The following is a 16,976-nucleotide window of genomic DNA, read 5'->3' as shown; positions in this document are numbered from 1 at the left end:
TCGCCTCCAATGTAATCCCAAGCCCTTTCGGCTAGTTGGAACAAGTGCAAAGGACCGTGACATCTGTAGATTCCTAGGTATGATATTCCATAGATACTTTAGTGTATTCAATAAATTGGTTATATTCAGACGCCATTGTAGAGATACCTTTTATTGATATTCCGTCTGTCTTTCTCTCCACCCACAAATCAAGTTTCTATTATGACAATCTATAATTCATATATCCATATCCAAACCAAAAGGAAAAAAATGAATGGAGTATAAACAAAATTCCGTTAGATAAGTTACGACTCCAATAAAATATTCCAGTCAGAATTTTGGAAAAGAATTCCAGCGTACTGATCGCATCGAATACCTTTGGTCTGTCCTGAATAGATAGGATCGAACATGATTCTCACAGCTGGTCAGAAAAAAGATATATGCTTCAATCTTTTTCGATTCCACAGCTCTGACCTGCATAAGTGTTCACACCATTTTCAATATATGATTCTGAATAGATGAGATAGATACAGAGGGTATTACGAGGAGGAAAAGTTTCACGAACGAAAGTAGAGATGATGGAAGAAGCCGAGCTGGTTCATTGTCCAAATTGCCGAAACGGGATATGGCTTCCTCCAGGGTTTGATGGTTTTCGCTGTGACTACTGCGGTGTTCATGTCGGGGTTCGCCGACCAGAACCATATTACCGGCCGAACCCCGCCGGGAGACGACCGATAATGCCAGGTGCTCGAAATTTTAATAAACCCAGATATTTCAATAAACCCGTACAGGAGCCGACTATTGTTAGTCCTCCACTGGTTCGAATCTCTGGTAACAAAAGAGCCGTTCTCTGCGGGATTGCTTACCGAAATACGCCATACGAGCTGAAAGGCTGCATCAACGATGTGATCTGTATGAAATATCTGCTCACAACCAGATTCAAATTCCCGGAAGACTCTATAGTTACTCTCACAGGTAAGTCTCATAGTTCATGTTGTTTGAGGCCGCTGAAAGAATATTTTTTTGAAAATTTTAGATAACCTTGAAGTTTTATAGGTATATTTTTTTGGGCTAGGGTTGAGCCTGGTCTACCAAGGCTATAAATTAGTCTAGGAAGTTATTTTTCTATGGAATTTAGAGATTTGTTTTTCAAAAAAATCTGATAATAGGAGTGTTTGAATATTTTTTAGTGGGTGGAAATGAATTCAGCACCATCAAAACTCTTTAGAGACCCAAAATACTGAAATTTATAGCTGCAAGTCAAATTTTAGATAGGGATGAAAGAGGGGTTTTCAAAATGTTTTTTCTTTTCTTACTTCCATCCATTCTCCATCTTCTTTTGTTAGAGCTTTACACATTAATCAAGGGTTTTCAAAATGTTTTTCTTTTTCCTAACTCTATCTATTTTTGTTAGGGATTTACACAATAATAAAAAAATTTCAAAATATTTTTCCTTTTCCTACCTCTATTCATTCTTGTTATTGTTATTGCTTTATACATTCTCAATGTTATAAATAGAATAAGTATTTTAATGATTATATATATTTATCAACAAAATAATCTAACTAAACTATAAATTCACCAAGAAAATAAGAGAAATTCCAGTATTTTGTATATCTTATATATTAAAGATTCTATATATCAAATAAATATGAAATAAAATTAACTAAATTTATTATAAATTTTGTATATCTAATATATTTAATATATATCAAATAAATATAAAATAAAATTAACTGTTAAATTTGTTTTGAATATTGGAGTATCTAACTCTAATGTAAACACAAAATCTCTCATGTAAACACAAAATCCAAAAAGTTTTAGTAGAAGAATATCTAAAAGTAACCTTTATTCCAATTAACTTAGGATGTCTTTTGGATAAAGGAATTATATTATTATACATGCTTGCACATAGAATGTGTTTTGGATAATGGAATTATATTAGTATACTTGAGAATGACATCATGTATTCAATTTTGCTGGGAAGGATAATAGAATTATATTATTATATTTATGGTATTATGTATTTAATTTTGGAGTTTTCTAATAACATGGAAGAATTGTTTGGACAGTCAAAAGTGGCTGGAATCCTGGCAAAAAAAATTTAAAAATCTTGTAGAGGCAGTGTTTAAATCGTGTTTTTATGGTGGAAATGGATTCAGCACCATCAAAAACTTCTAAGACACCTAAAATTTTGAAGTTTAACAACTATAACTTGGATTTACAAAAATCCTTGCTGGATTTTCTCTAAAAATTACAAAAATCCTTATTGGATTTTCTCTAAATATTACTGGAATTTCCATAACTTTCCGAGCAACTCCTCCCCTTTTAAGTTTATTTAGATTCTGTATTAATTTATATTTCACAAAAAAATATTCTTATTCATAATTTAATATTAAAAATTCAATTTTATTATTTTTTATTATTATTTAAATTACATCTATCGAGATCTACCCACTAAGAAATCTCACTGGACAACTCATGTGAGCTAATGTTTATAGTTTCCTGGTTTAAACTCTGTGCAGAGGACGAGGAAGACTCCAAAAGAATCCCCACAAGGCAAAATATGCTGAGGTGGATGCGTTGGTTGGTTGAGGATTGCCGAGCCGGGGACTCTCTGGTATTTCATTATTCTGGCCATGGCTGTCAGGAAGAAGATTATAAAGGCGAAGAAGTAGACGGGTACAACGAAACGCTTTTGCCCCTCGATTTTGAGGAGGCAGGGATGATTGTGGACGATGAAATCAATGAGACGCTGGTAAGACCCATTCCACCTGGAGCTCGACTGCATGCAATCATCGACGCCTGCCACAGTGGCACTGTTCTAGATCTGCCCTATGTCTGTGTTTTCAAACCCAGGTCAGATTTTCATGTCCTCAAGTCTGGCATACAATTTTATACGCAAGCTTTCACTTCTTAATTGTTCGTGAGAATTATAACAAGTTCTTATATTTTTTCAAATATCTTTTTGATTTTGCTTTTGTTGTCAAATTTAGTCTGGGCAAATGTGAGTGGGAGGACCACACACCTCGAAACGGTGCACCCAAAGGAACAAGTGGAGGTGAAGCCATATCTTTTAGTGGTTGTGGTGATGACCAGACCTCTGCAGACACTAAGGTAAGTTCATCTATCGGTCGTGCAAGTCTTAAATGTAATTTTATTTATGTTAGTCCTTTTTTTAATTAAAAATAATTTAAATAAATTTAATTTAAAGTTATTATGACATCACATAGGATGCGTTTTTTCACATGAAAAAAAGTGGTCGGATGATTTTTACCGGTTATTAAACACTTTTTAGGAATGTTGATGTTTGGAAAAGTTATGACACATATCATAAGCATATAGATATGAAAAGCAATTTCCTTTCTCGTGAGTAATGGTACCCATTGAGTTAGGATGAGACATGTTATCCATCAAGGTTCATGCTCTACGATATAAATGAACTAAACTATATGGGCGTTATCCAATTGTTATCCAATATAGAAGGAAATTTTGGTAGTCCTACTTAAATATGAAAAGTTAGCTTAAACCAAGAATTAATATACTTTGATGACCTAAAGACATACAACAAAATAAGATTATTAACGTAATTAAGGATATATGAGGCCTTCTCCTCCATTGAGAGGTTGGTGCTCCCCTTACCATCCAACCATTGATTTATTGAATGAATATGCACGTTAAGGGTATTATGAGTTGCATTTAATATTTAATGGACCATTGATTTATTGAATGAATATGCACGTTAAAGGTATTATAAGTTGCATTTAATATTTAATGGTTTTTATAATAAACTCAAAGGAAATTAGGAGTGTTTGTTGAAATAAATGTGAGTGTAAAATAAAGAGGGAATAATAGAGCATGAATGGGACCTCATACAAAATGAGATATTGATATAAGAGAGAGTGAAATGAGGGGATATATAGAGAAAGACAAAAGGATATATATATCTATATATATATATATACACTTTTGAATAAAAAAGCAACATATTGTATTAATAACCAAGTAAATTTAGAGTGAAGGATAATGTCCATGTGTGTGTTATATTAATAAATGTGCAAGTATAAATCTCAATATTCCATATAATAACCAAACCTCTCTTTTAAAATCCGTGAACTTGATGACGAGGAAGTAATCTACAGGGTTAGATGATGACAAACTAATTCACGTGGGATTTATTCATGCTTATTTGACCATTCTTGAAATCAAATACATGGAAGAAAATTATTCAATAACATGAGAAAGATAATTTTCATGACAAAGAAAAAAAAATCCTAAATCCCATCTCTAGGTTCTTTCCATATTTTTGAATGGAGAAGACACCAAAATATCATGACCAATGATATCTTAGAAAAATGAAAGAGAAGGAAATATAGAAGAACTATGCATATAAGAAAGGAGAAAGAGATATTAATGAATATTGTGAGAAGAGCCCTCAAACAATAATACAGAATCTAAGTAAAAAATGGAATCCCCTTGAAATTTTATGTTTCCTATATAAATCCTACTCTAGGTTCCCATTGTCTCCCATAAATGATATAAACTTTTATAATTCCACGCAAGAAGTGTATATTATTATATTATTCCCTAACTATTACCAAGATTCTTGGAACATCCACAAAATACATCACAATAATTGTGTGCAATGTAAGATATGACTAAGTAAAATAATCTAAAGAATTTTTTCAAGACATATTTATATCCTGATGTTGTCGTGAGGGAAAATCTAGTCTCTGATGATGCGTTCCTTCTCCAGATCCACATACACACATATCACATCAAAATTAAAGCCAAGGTATTTTAATTTTCCCTAAAGAATTAACATTTTTCATGTTATACATAAACATTTTTGTTGCACAAGGTTTTATGATCTAGGGTGTTGTTTTGGAGGTGTTAAGATCGTCTCTAGTTGAAGATAAGAAAATAAATAAAATAAAAATGATAAATTTATGTGTACATTTCAGCATGACATATTTCATAAGTCACATGCAAGTATCTAGTGCATTACTTAATCAAAAGGGAATCACCAATCACTCATAGAACCCATCCCTAGATCTAATTGCCACCTTCCAAACATACTAAGGGTCCATAGGAACCTAATTATATCCATACATAAGTAAATTCTAGTGAAGAACTCAAGACTTTATAATGTGTCTCGAACATCATCAATAGTTGTGATTGGACCCATATTCTTGAGTGTGACCTTGTTTTAGGTATAATAGTTAATGTAGAGGTGGAAAGTTCCATCTTTTGTGGGTGCACATATAATATAGATTACATAAGGAGAAATATTTTACTAAATGTATCCATTTTATAAGAGATCCTATATTTGGCATTGAATTTCCCTTTATTTCTACATAAAGGATTCACATTTTTTGAGTTCCATGGGTAGTGATACATTACATACTAGATAAATTGTAACTATACACCTAATAGATGAGTGTCAATCTTATATATCCCTGAAAAAAATAGTGCATATGCATATAAGTGCATTCAATCATTTCTATTATGTAGGATAGATCATAAAATGATACTTGGACTATCACTACAATATTTTACACAAACATTAAATAAATTATCAATATAATGGACTTTTAAGTATGGATGATAAACTTACAAAAATATTTGATAAAAATTTAAAACAAATTTGAATTATGTTATTTCCAGAGGAATGCTAAATTACCATTGTTATTTGATAGTGAGGACAACACCTTGATCCATGACTTGTAAATTGTATGGTACCCCTAAAATTGGGCCAAGCCAACAACACATTGTAGATATTGGAATGCATCATGTCACAAGAAAATTCATCCTTCCATGGATAGATGATATAATATAACGCCCATCATCGACTAATGTGTAACTCCTTTCATAAGTTGAAACATCCATTATCATAGGTGTGCATGGGATGGAAAGCTAATTTAAGTTGTCAAACTATTGTCCAAGAGATTGGATTCTATCAGTTCTCATTCTTAATGATGAAATGAAGGGGTTGTTGATTTTACAACAAAAGATTTTAGAGTAAATGTTTTTCCCATCCTCCAATTTATCTATGATTTAAGTCTCAAAGGGCGATCTCCTACTATACATATAAATCAATGAAAATGTATCACAAAGAGACCCTAGTGCTCAGGGATTACACCTCCTTTTATCTAGATGTTATGGAACCTATATTGAGGCTTTTAACTTGAAGCATTCGAGATATGACTAGAATTAAGACAATGAATATGCCATATGATGAATCAATCCAGCTTGCAAGGTTTGGCCCAAGCTAGCCACAAGATATCCTATAGAGTTGTTGAACATGAAATATACAAGTATCCCTAGGGAATGAGAGAGATAGAATAAGATCAATAGCTTTCCTAAGTGTGCTTCTAAAAATTTGGGATTTTCTAAATATAAAATATTTCAAAAGATGATAAGAGGCCCTACAAAAAGGAATTAAACATTATAAATAGGTAATGAAGTGACCTAAAGGTATAATTGAATTTTAGGTTAGCCATTATAGGGTTTGAGTCATATGAAACAATCATAAAATCCTTATTGAGTAAGTGTCATAGGTTTGGTAAAGTAATGCTTTGGGTTTTAAGGCCATAATGACTCTGCATTATGGATACTATGTATTCATAGTTGTGGCATTGCAAGGAAATTTGGGGTCTACTTCCAATCAATAGATAGGTAATGCTATTGAGTTTTGAATCAATCTTACTCTACAAATAGCAAGTCAAAAATGAATTTGGGCTACTTTGGTCCCAAAATGAGGCATAACAAGTGACGATGGACCCAACCAAGGGATTGGCACTCCCACATAGAGCCATGAAGTTAGAAAAATCCCTAAGGGTTGGAGTGAACAACACTAATGACCAAATACCTAAGATCTAGGGAGAGAAGGTACATAGGGACCCCACCTAACTGTTAGAAAGCTTATAGAGGCCATACATGTAGGACAAGGTGACAAGGCCTCTAGGAAGGTGACCCATATCGCTAAGTAATTATTTAAATGTGTTAGATTGATACTGGGTGGGTTGGAATTGAATGTGGTATAAGAATGGATAATATGATGCAACTTTCAGTTGGTAGGTGTATGTGAGTACCGAAGTGTGAATTTGATATTCTACATTTTCTACCCTTTTTGAACTTTGATGTAGGAGCATCAAGGCCAATTTTCATTTTAATGATGTAAATAAAGGGGGTGTGACATTTTTATTATTTTATTAATTAAATTGTTAGATAAATTATATAAGTGAGGTTTTTGTAAATATTCTTTTATTAATTAAAAGGATATGAGAGAAATAGATTAGGAGCCAAATTTGGGATTAGGAATACTATGTATCGGAGTTTGTTGAGTCCACACCTAAAATATAGATTTAGTTGAGGATTGGGTGGAGAGACTTTTGGAGTGAATTAAATGCATTATTTGTGTATAAATATGAGTGGTTTTTGTGAGGAAAAGACACTGGAATAGTTGAAGAGAGAGAGAGAGAGAGTGTGAGTAGAGAAACAGAGTAGGGAGCAGGGGTTTCTACTTGGAAGCCTTCGGGCAATTGTAAAGGGCCACCGATTGGAAATCAGGCCAAGGAAGGAGATTTTATGTAAGTAGTGTATGTATTAATACAACGTTTGATGTTCTGAAGTTTATGCCATTATTGAAGTTATGTGTTCAATATATGAAGAACTGATTTGATATGCTTGAATCCACATCATTTTGTGTGAAAACTGCAATCCATAATCATTGAATGTAAATGGTGTTAAATCTCTGCGTGAATGATGGTATTCTAATACATTTGAGGCTGTAGTTTTATGTTGAACCAGTTCTCTTGCGTATAATCGATTGTAGTAATCGCTATTGATTTAGCGCTTGAAGCCACAAGACACAATCCTGTGCAGACCTGAATTCGATTTGTATGAATACGTTGATTTTAATAACCTTTGTGATGTGACTCTGCACATAAGTTGAAAGAATCGATGTTATTAATTGTAGTAGACAAAACTCTGTAGGGAAAATCGATATTGTTTAAATAATGTCGACTTTCTGAAGATTTGCAGACAGCGCACAATTGAAATGTAATACCCACAGCGATTGCCATAAGTTTAAATGGCAATTCGAAGCATCAATCATGAATGGCATGTTGATGATTCAATTGTAGGAATGTGAGAAGGTTTAAAGTCAATTTGTGAAATACTAGAGAGCAGTCGATTGAACAGAATGCGGAAAAGAGTGCTGAGCAAATTGAATTAGTTGTAGAGATGAGGTTGACTCCACAGTGAGAACGTCTAAATGTGTGAAAAGTGGAATGACAAGAAATTCTGTCGTTGGAGAATGCGAGGCAAGCCGTCCTTGTATCGGTCAACATATATAAAGGTCGTGGCTGGTCTCCTGAGGCGTTGAATGGAATAGGTACTTGTATAATTAATCCAAGAACGAAGGTGAGTTGTGGGCATTGGAAACTTAATATTAGCTAAGCAAATATATAATTGAATGCATGTGGTGTAGCACCAAAGAGCAAACCGGAGGAACAAGCCACTAATGAAAATGATAGATTTGGTGATTGAAATATTGTAGTACTAATGTTCTTATTTGATCGCAGAAATGGAGCTGTATGGTCTCATGAAGGCGCAGAGAAAGTAAGTTTAAATTGTTTGATAGTGCGTTGATCTGATATAGGAAAGTGAAGTTTGGATATGCGTTGGGCAGTGCAATGTTAATGTTGGTGAACTTGATTCGATGTTGAAAGCGCCAGTCGGTGAATGACCCAGAATGGAAAAATTGATTTGGAAGTTGATTGCTCAGAATTGTAAATCGTTGAGCGGGTAAGAAGCTCTGTAGCAAACAGTGGAATCGCGGAATGGAATCATGATGGAATGCGCATCAAACAAAGGCAGGTTCTTGCATAAGTATGGACCGATGTCATCATAGAATGTGTGGGTCTTCACACAGTTTGGCAGGTTTAAAAAGGTAAAGGCGCACATATATTTGCAACTCTGAGTTCGAACAGTGGTATTAATTTGCTAGTTTAAACATGAGAATGGGTTCATAACCATAAAGTGATAATCATTTTCTGAAGATAAATTTTAAGCTTCCGCTTGTATGATTGGGAATGGCTAATGAGTTGAGATGAATTTGGAATTGCATTTTTATATGCATGGCAAATTGAGATTCTGGGTTGGCGGGGTTACCCGCTATCAAATTTGTTTTCCATACTATTGGGACAATGGAAAGTTAAAAGGAAAGAGAGAAGAAGTCATATTCAAGGGATTCGTATAGGTTTCTTTCTATTGTGAGCTAATGCTTCAATGTCATGAGAAAATCCTTCATTGATCATGCTATGATATCTTGGAGTACATGTGAAGGCATCCATGCCCCCATCATTGATGTAATGTGGAGATACAAGGGTCTCCCATGGAATGTTATGATGTTAAACAAGCAAAAGTGATCCATAAACTACCGTGGATATTCCATTTGACAACTCCTCACAATAAATCTGATAATATTATATTTAGAATCTAAGATTCTACACTATTACAGTTTTATTTAATTTCTAGATCTATAAAATTAAATGTAATTAGTGCATGCATGTAAAAACTAAATTAAGAAGAAGAGTAGAGAACGAAAGAATAATCTCACGTGCACATAATACACAAGATATGCTTTCTAGGAAACCCTTTCGGGAGAAAACCCAGCTAAAGGTGAGGTCGCTTCGCTCTCTTTCTCTATCTGGAAATATGGTTGTAGATAAAATATAGAAGTAATGCTTGTGGCACATGGGCTGCTAAAATGCACAGATTCTCTCTGTGTTCTCTACCTCCCATCTCTCTTGGCTATCTTTACTCAACTATGGAACAAAATTCTCTCGAAAGAATGGAATGTCTCTTCCTCCTAGTGGCCTAGTTATAACATAGCCCGATAGCCTACTAGTGTTTACGTTTGACTACATCAAATCTTAACTAGAGTTACAAAATAGACTCTTCTAGAGTCTTTTACATCACAAACACATGGATAGGCCCTTTTCCATGAATAATGGGGGCTGATGCGGCATCCTCCCGAATTATAGGTATGAAAACAGGAAGGTTAAATTTTAAGTGGCATAAATTTTGCATACGGACACTGATTGATGCAATTCTTGTGTCGTTGGAAATCTCTTTGTGTGTAGAATAACATGAAAAGGTTCAAAACTTGAGCGATAAAGTTTTAACCCCAAAAAGTGTCATTTGATTTTGCAAAATTGTCTCAGATGGTTTGAGGCCTCATTTCGCCAAACTGGGTTCCGCCAGTAAAAACGGTCCCGTGAGCTGATTCCTCCACTTTTTCCACTCCAAATGCATCAAGATGGATGATAAACAATATAATGATCCAATTCAGATCACACCTCCCCATTTTGGGAGGCTTTTGGTCCCCAAAATCTTTTACTAAATGAGGTGAGGAAAATTTTCCTCCACCTTCTCTTTGGTGTACCATTTAGCTTTTCCTAGAAGTTGTCCCTTCAACCCAATCTGCCAAAGGTCTTGTTTCCCTTGTCTTGTAGTTCTAGACCTCTTCTAAGAAATTGTATCTTATGTCAACTTTGTTTGAGCATATGGTGCCAAATCCTCCACAGAAGGTAGGACCTGTTCCTCTTCCTGAGCTAGCTTGGAAGGCTCATAGAGTTTCAAATTCTCTAGATTTACAACTGAGTAAGTGTGCATATATGGTGGTAAACTGAGTCGATAGGCATTATCACCCACCTTTTATAGTATCTCAAAGGGACCATACCTTAGAGCCTTGATTTTCTTACCAGGCCCCTGCAACCTCTCCTTATTTAACCGTAGCCATACTCTGTCTCCCCCCTTGAATGATTTCTCTATTTTTTGTTGATGATGCCTGACCTTATACTTCACCTACGACTTATGCAGTATTTCCTGTACCTATAGATGTATCTACCTAATCTTCTCTATAAATTTTCTAGCTCTCAAAGCATCTCTTGTAAGGTCTTCCTTCACTCCTCCTTACTGCCCATATGCAATATCTAAAGGTGAAGGTGGAAAATATCCAAAACAAGTTTCAAATGGGGACTTTCCTGTAGAAGTGTGGACTGCTCTATTATAATAATTTTGTATATATACCAAATTTTCATCCCATGTTTTCGGATGGTTCTGTTTGTAACCCCTCAGAAGCTGCACCAAAGTCCTGTTGACTACTTATGTCTTCCCATCTATTTGTGGATGGAATGTTGTAGATCTCTTCAACTTTTTGTCCATATTCTCCCACAATGTAGTCTAGAATTCACTGAGAAATCTTATATCCCTATCTGAAATGATGCTTCTTGGTATCCCAAAGTGTACCCAAACTTGTCCAAAGCAAAGCTTTTTGCTTTTTGTCTATTGATGGTATTTTTACAGGGCATCAGAACACACATCTTTCTGAACATGTCAACTACCATGAATAGGTATTCATGTCCCTTCTTGGTTGTCACTAAACCTCCCACGAACTCCATGGAAAGGATTTCCCAAGGACGAGTAGGTACAGGTAAGGAATGATAGAGACCCTATTTCCTATTGTTAGGCTTGCTGCTACAACAAAGCATACATCCTCTTATGAACCTAGCTACCTACTCTTACATCTTGGGCCAATACACATACCTCTATAAGTTAGCGTCGGTCTTCCCTACACCAAATTTCCCTACAACATTGGAGGTGTGAGCCTCTCTAATCAGCTGCAAACACTCACCTTTAGGAACACATAGCTTATCTAGCCTATAGAGTAACCCCAAATCTGTAATATTTGATGTGGGTGGCCTTGAAAGCATATCGGCCAACTTGTTTGTGTTGCCCTTCTTATACTTGATCACCAAATGAAATTGTTGTAAAACCCCATCCACTTGTAGTGTCTGGTCTGTTGTAGCTTATTCTGGGCCTAAAGTACTATAACGGCTGGTGATCTTTGTGGATTATTTTATTCTTTCCCACTAGATAGTGCTTCCACCTCTTCACAGCTTGCACCATGGAATAGAGCTCCTTATTTTAGGTGGGGTAGTTAATAAATTCGCCATGAAATACTTAATAATGGTAGCAAATGGGCCTTCCTCTTTGCATCAAGACAACATACCCACTCGCATTTGTCTCCACTTCAAAGGGTCGTTGCAAGTTTGGTAATGCCAAAACCGGTGCTTCACTAATCTTCTTCTTTAACTCATCGAAAACCTTTTTCTTCCCTTTTCCCCACTGGAAACTCTTACCACTTGTTGTTATGGCATGGAGCCATGTTGCTACCATTGAAACAAAGCACTGTGTTTCTCCAATGAAACTCCTAATATCAGTAACATTAGTAGGAACTTGCCATTTCATGATGTCTTCCATCTTGGAAGGATCGATCTTCAATTCTCCTCCACCAATCACATATCCCAAATATACCAAGGACTGCTACACAAATACGCACTTCTTGAGATTTGCTAGTAGCTTGTGCTTCTTCAATGTTTCCAACACCTGCGTCAAATGTGAAATATGATCCTCCTAGGTAGCACTATATACCATTATATCATCCAAATAGACAATAACAAATGAATCTATAAAAGGGTGCAATACATCATTCATTAATCTCATAAATGTAGTTGGTGCATCACATAGGCCAAATAGCATAACTAACCACTCATACAAACCTTTTCTGGTTTTGAAGGCGGTCTTCCATGTATCTTCTTCTTTGACTTGAACCTGGTGATATCCAGACTTCTAGTCCATCTTGGTGAAACACTTTTCTTGTTGAAACTTATCTAGCAGATCATCTATCCCAGGCAGGGGGGTATCTATTCTTGAGCATGATTTTATTAAATGCCTTGTAATCTATACACATCCTCTAAGTGCCATCCTTATTTGGCACAATGAATGTGGGTGACCCACATGGTGATGTACTCGGTCGAATGAAACCCTGTTCCAATAGATGCTGCAATTGTTTCTTCACCTCACTTGCTTCTATAACAGACTACCTGTATAGACTGATATTTGGCAATGGGGTGTTTGGCAATAGATGGATCTCATGCTCCACTTCTCTCTTAGTACACCCCTCTAGGGATGCCTTGTCTCTTATTGACTCCTCTATAGACTGAATTTCTCTTAAAAACAATAAAACATACTTCTTGTTGGAACTGATCAAATTATTGGATTGGTTGGCACTTACCAGTGAAATTTTTTACTTTCCTTTATGCGCGTTGATTATGAATGATTTTCCATCGTTGATTAGCTGATACTAGTTATCTCTCCTCATGAATATTGCATCACACAAGTACATGTATGGACTCCCAAGCACGACTCCACATACATCAAGGGGAACCACATCCAGATCTACTTCATCAATAAAATCAACACTAATAAAAAATATAATTTTGCATTGTTTTGTTACCTTCAGCTTTGCATCCTTATGTACCCATCCCAATGGATATGGGTTTGGATGATCATGAACTTCTAGCCCCAACTTCTTGACCAAATCTACTACAATGAGATTTTCCTACAATCCTGATTCAAACAGAGCATCAATATTCGTCTTCTTGACATGTATCTTTACATGAAAGAGTTTGTTTATTTCTTTATCCTGTTGTTCAAGGATACTCAGATTCACCTCCTTCTACATTGATGTATAAACAATCTTCTCATCCACGTCTGAGTTGCTTTCAACTTGGTTTCTCAAATCAGTGGCCATGAGATTCTTCTTTTTATTATCTTTCTTCTTGTTCTTTGGGTTTATCTCTGGATGAAACTTTCAACACTTCTTCTCTGTGTTTCATTGGTTGTAGTGGTTTCTAGGATCTTTTCACTAGTGCGTTATGGTTGTCATCTTTTTATATTTTCCCCACTTTTTCTTCTTCTTCCCATCCGTAGAATCATCTTGTTTCTCCTTTTGCTTTGATCCACTTGATTGCGCTCTTTTCAGGCCTATATTCTCCATGTGGTGTGCTTGCACACAGGCCCCGTCGACCGTTTTGGGCTTGAACAACATCACTTTCTCACGTAGATGGCAGTGAAAACCCCCCAAATACTTGACGAGTACATCTAGGTTCTTTGGAGAGATACCCAACATTATAGCCATCTTTATGAATTATGTGGTGTACTCCTGCACGCTTTGACCTGGCTTTTGCCTAAAGTAATGCCTCCAGATCCAGTCATCTTCCACGTACCCAATCGGATAAAATTGTGACTTAATGATGGTTTTGAAATCCCCCCAATTAGTCACTTGAGGTTCTCCCTCCAACCTCAAGGTTTCCGTGTGGCTCTCCCACCAAGTCAGTGCATGGCCCTCCAATTTTAGTTGTGCAAATGAGATCTTCTACCCTTCCTCAATCTGATCGAAACTGAAATAAACTTCCAGTGGTTGCAACCAGTGGTTTAGCTTCAGAGCATCGATCTCACCGTGGTATGGCTTGATATCGACTTTTTCTTCCACTTTAAACAGGGATTGGTTCATGAAACTTGAATTGGGTTGATCTTTTCCATGTTCTTTCTTTAGTTGATTGTTTATACATTCTCGATCTCCCGATCCCCCTTCTGATTTATCCTCTATATTCAAACCCCCTTCTTCTCCAAATATCCCCATCTTATTACTTAGGGTCACCATCAGGAGTTTTACATTGTGGTTTATATCCGCGACTTGTTCTTTGAGCCACGAAAACCTCACCTCTACAGGATCATGAGGTTGATTTATAGGTTCGTCACCCATGATTAGGGTTTTACGATTTTTGTTCCCGTTGATCTAGATCCCTGCAATCTCCACAAAATATCCAAATAAACCTAATCTGATGCGAAATTATCCATAAAATTCCATGGATTGTCCACTGGATAGCTCCTCACAACAAATCTGATAATATTATATTTCAAATCTTAGACTCTACACTATTACAGTTTTATTTAATTTCTAGATCTATAAAATTAACTATAATTAGTGCATGTATGTAACAATTAAACCAAGTAGAAAAGTATAGAATGAAACAATAATCTCACACACACATAATACACAAGATATTATCTCTGGGAAACCCTTTCAGGAGAAAACCCAACTAGAAGGTGAGGTTGATTCACTCTCTTTCTCTGTCTGGAAATATGGTCGCAGATACAAAGAAGTAATATTTGTGGCCTGTGGGCTACTACAGTGCATAGATCCTGTCTATTTTCTCTACCTCCTATCTATCCTAGCTATATTTTCTCAGCTATGGAACAAAATGCTCTCGAATGAATGGAATGTATCTTCCTCCTAGTTGCCTGATTATAATAGAGCCTGATAGCCTACTAGTGGTTAAGTTTGACTACATCAACTCTTAAATACAGTTACAAAATAGACTTATCTAGAGCTTTTGATATCACAAACACATGGCTATCCCCTTTACCATGAATAATGGGGGCTGATGCAGCATCCTCCTAAACTATAGGTATGAAAACTGGAAGGTCAACTCATGAGTGGCATAACTTTTGCATACAGACTTTGATTGACGCGATTATTGCACCATTGTAAAGATATCTCTATGTATAATAGAATAAAAATGTGTGACACTTAAGCAAAAAATATTTTCCCGAAAAAAACGCCATTTTATGCCCCAAAGTGCTCACAAAAGGCTTTAGACCCCATTTTTCCAAACTATGCCTCGCCGGTAAAAACAGTCCCGTGAGTTGATTCCTCCACTTTTTGCACTCCAAATCCATTGATATCGAGGAAAAACAATATAATGATCCAATTCGGATCAAAAAGATAACAGGAAATGAAAAATAGCAGGTGGTAGATGCATGAAAAAGCAAGAATGTTGGGATTGGAGAGTGGGAAATATTAAATACTAATTAAGAAAGATAGGAATTAAACTATGAAAATAAATGTAGAGTTAAAACCATAGTATTATATCTAACTATCATGCAAGTGATGTACTAACTAAATTATGATATTTAGAAATAAGAAAATTTTCATTACTAATTTAGTGAAATATAAACTAGAATATGTAATGAAGAATGAATGAGTCTCATGAGAAATATTAATAATAAGAGAGATACATAAACTCACCTATAGGAAATATTTGATACTATAGGTGCATGCTAGCCTAAACTAGGCACTTACATCACAAAATTTAGAATTGATTTTCAACCAATGAAGGGATAGTGACACCAATTCTTAGAAAAACAAAAAAGATAAATTTGAATGAAAAGGGAGGTGAAAATGCTCGAGTAGACCTATATAAAACAAGAAAGGGAAGGTGGTGAAGCTAGGGTGAACATGGAGAATATAGGAAATATAAGAGAGGAAATGTAACAATTATATGTAACGCCTAACAAAGGTGATAAAAGAGAGTAAAGTATGCTATGATCCAATGAAGTCATAGGATGCAACATCTACTCTTTGGGGATAATTGCAGCACAAAGGTGACGTACACCAATCCAATGCATAGTACAAGAAAGGGAGGAGAAATATGTTAACTTATATTAAATACACTATCCAAGGGCAAGGAACAAGCATTAGAGGAGACATAAGATAACTCGTGGCTAACATGAGAATAACACATGATGCCTCATTGGAGGAATCTATAAGAGCATGATTCATCTATCAAAGGGTAGTCATATGTGAGTACCCAATTATGAATATCATATGTTGCATAACCCTGCACCTCACCCCCCACAACCAAATCCCTTGTAGGAGTTATTGTCCAAAACATGGTAACAATAGTGAGTCATGAGGAAGGAGAGAATAAAGCATGTGCATTGGAGTAATCTAAGGTTCTTTGCAATGTGATTATTACTTTTATGTTGTAATGGAATCCTCCCCTAGGTTGGATATGATATCCCATAGTACATGTGAAGGCCCACATTCCCTGATGATCAATGTGATGTGGACCTACAAGTTTTTCCCATGGATCATTATGATTTCAATCAAGTGGAAGAAAAAATAGAAAGAAGAGTTAAGATGCATGAAGGATAAATGGTTAGGGCAGGGGACTAGGAAATCTTAACTACTAATTAAGAAATATATAAATTAAACTATGAAATATAAATGAAAAGTT

General features: G+C 35.5%; 1 protein-coding gene across 2 annotated transcripts in view; it reads left to right on the top strand.

Annotated features, from left to right (window-relative positions):
• Positions 1–441: 441 nt before the first annotated feature.
• The window catches only part of LOC149154161 (metacaspase-1-like), a 223,734-nt gene continuing 207,199 nt past the window's right edge, over positions 442–16,976 (top strand). Inside the window, exons 1-3 of one of the 2 annotated variants that reach the window (XM_089438590.1) lie at positions 442–954; positions 2,505–2,838; positions 2,976–3,096. In XM_089438590.1, coding sequence (XP_089294716.1) covers positions 555–954; positions 2,505–2,838; positions 2,976–3,096 — 855 coding nt within the window. In that variant the 5' untranslated portion in view covers positions 442–554. The remainder of the gene's footprint in view (positions 955–2,504; positions 2,839–2,975; positions 3,097–16,976) is intronic. The other variant, XM_089438589.1, reaches the window with a different exon arrangement.

This window comes from Pinus tabuliformis, chromosome 9 (genome assembly GCF_031772625.1).
Source record: "Pinus tabuliformis cultivar Carrire ecotype Pingquan chromosome 9, CPIR1, whole genome shotgun sequence".
Classification (NCBI taxonomy): Eukaryota; Viridiplantae; Streptophyta; class Pinopsida; order Pinales; family Pinaceae; genus Pinus; species Pinus tabuliformis.
This window is presented reverse-complemented; position numbering and strand designations above follow the sequence as displayed.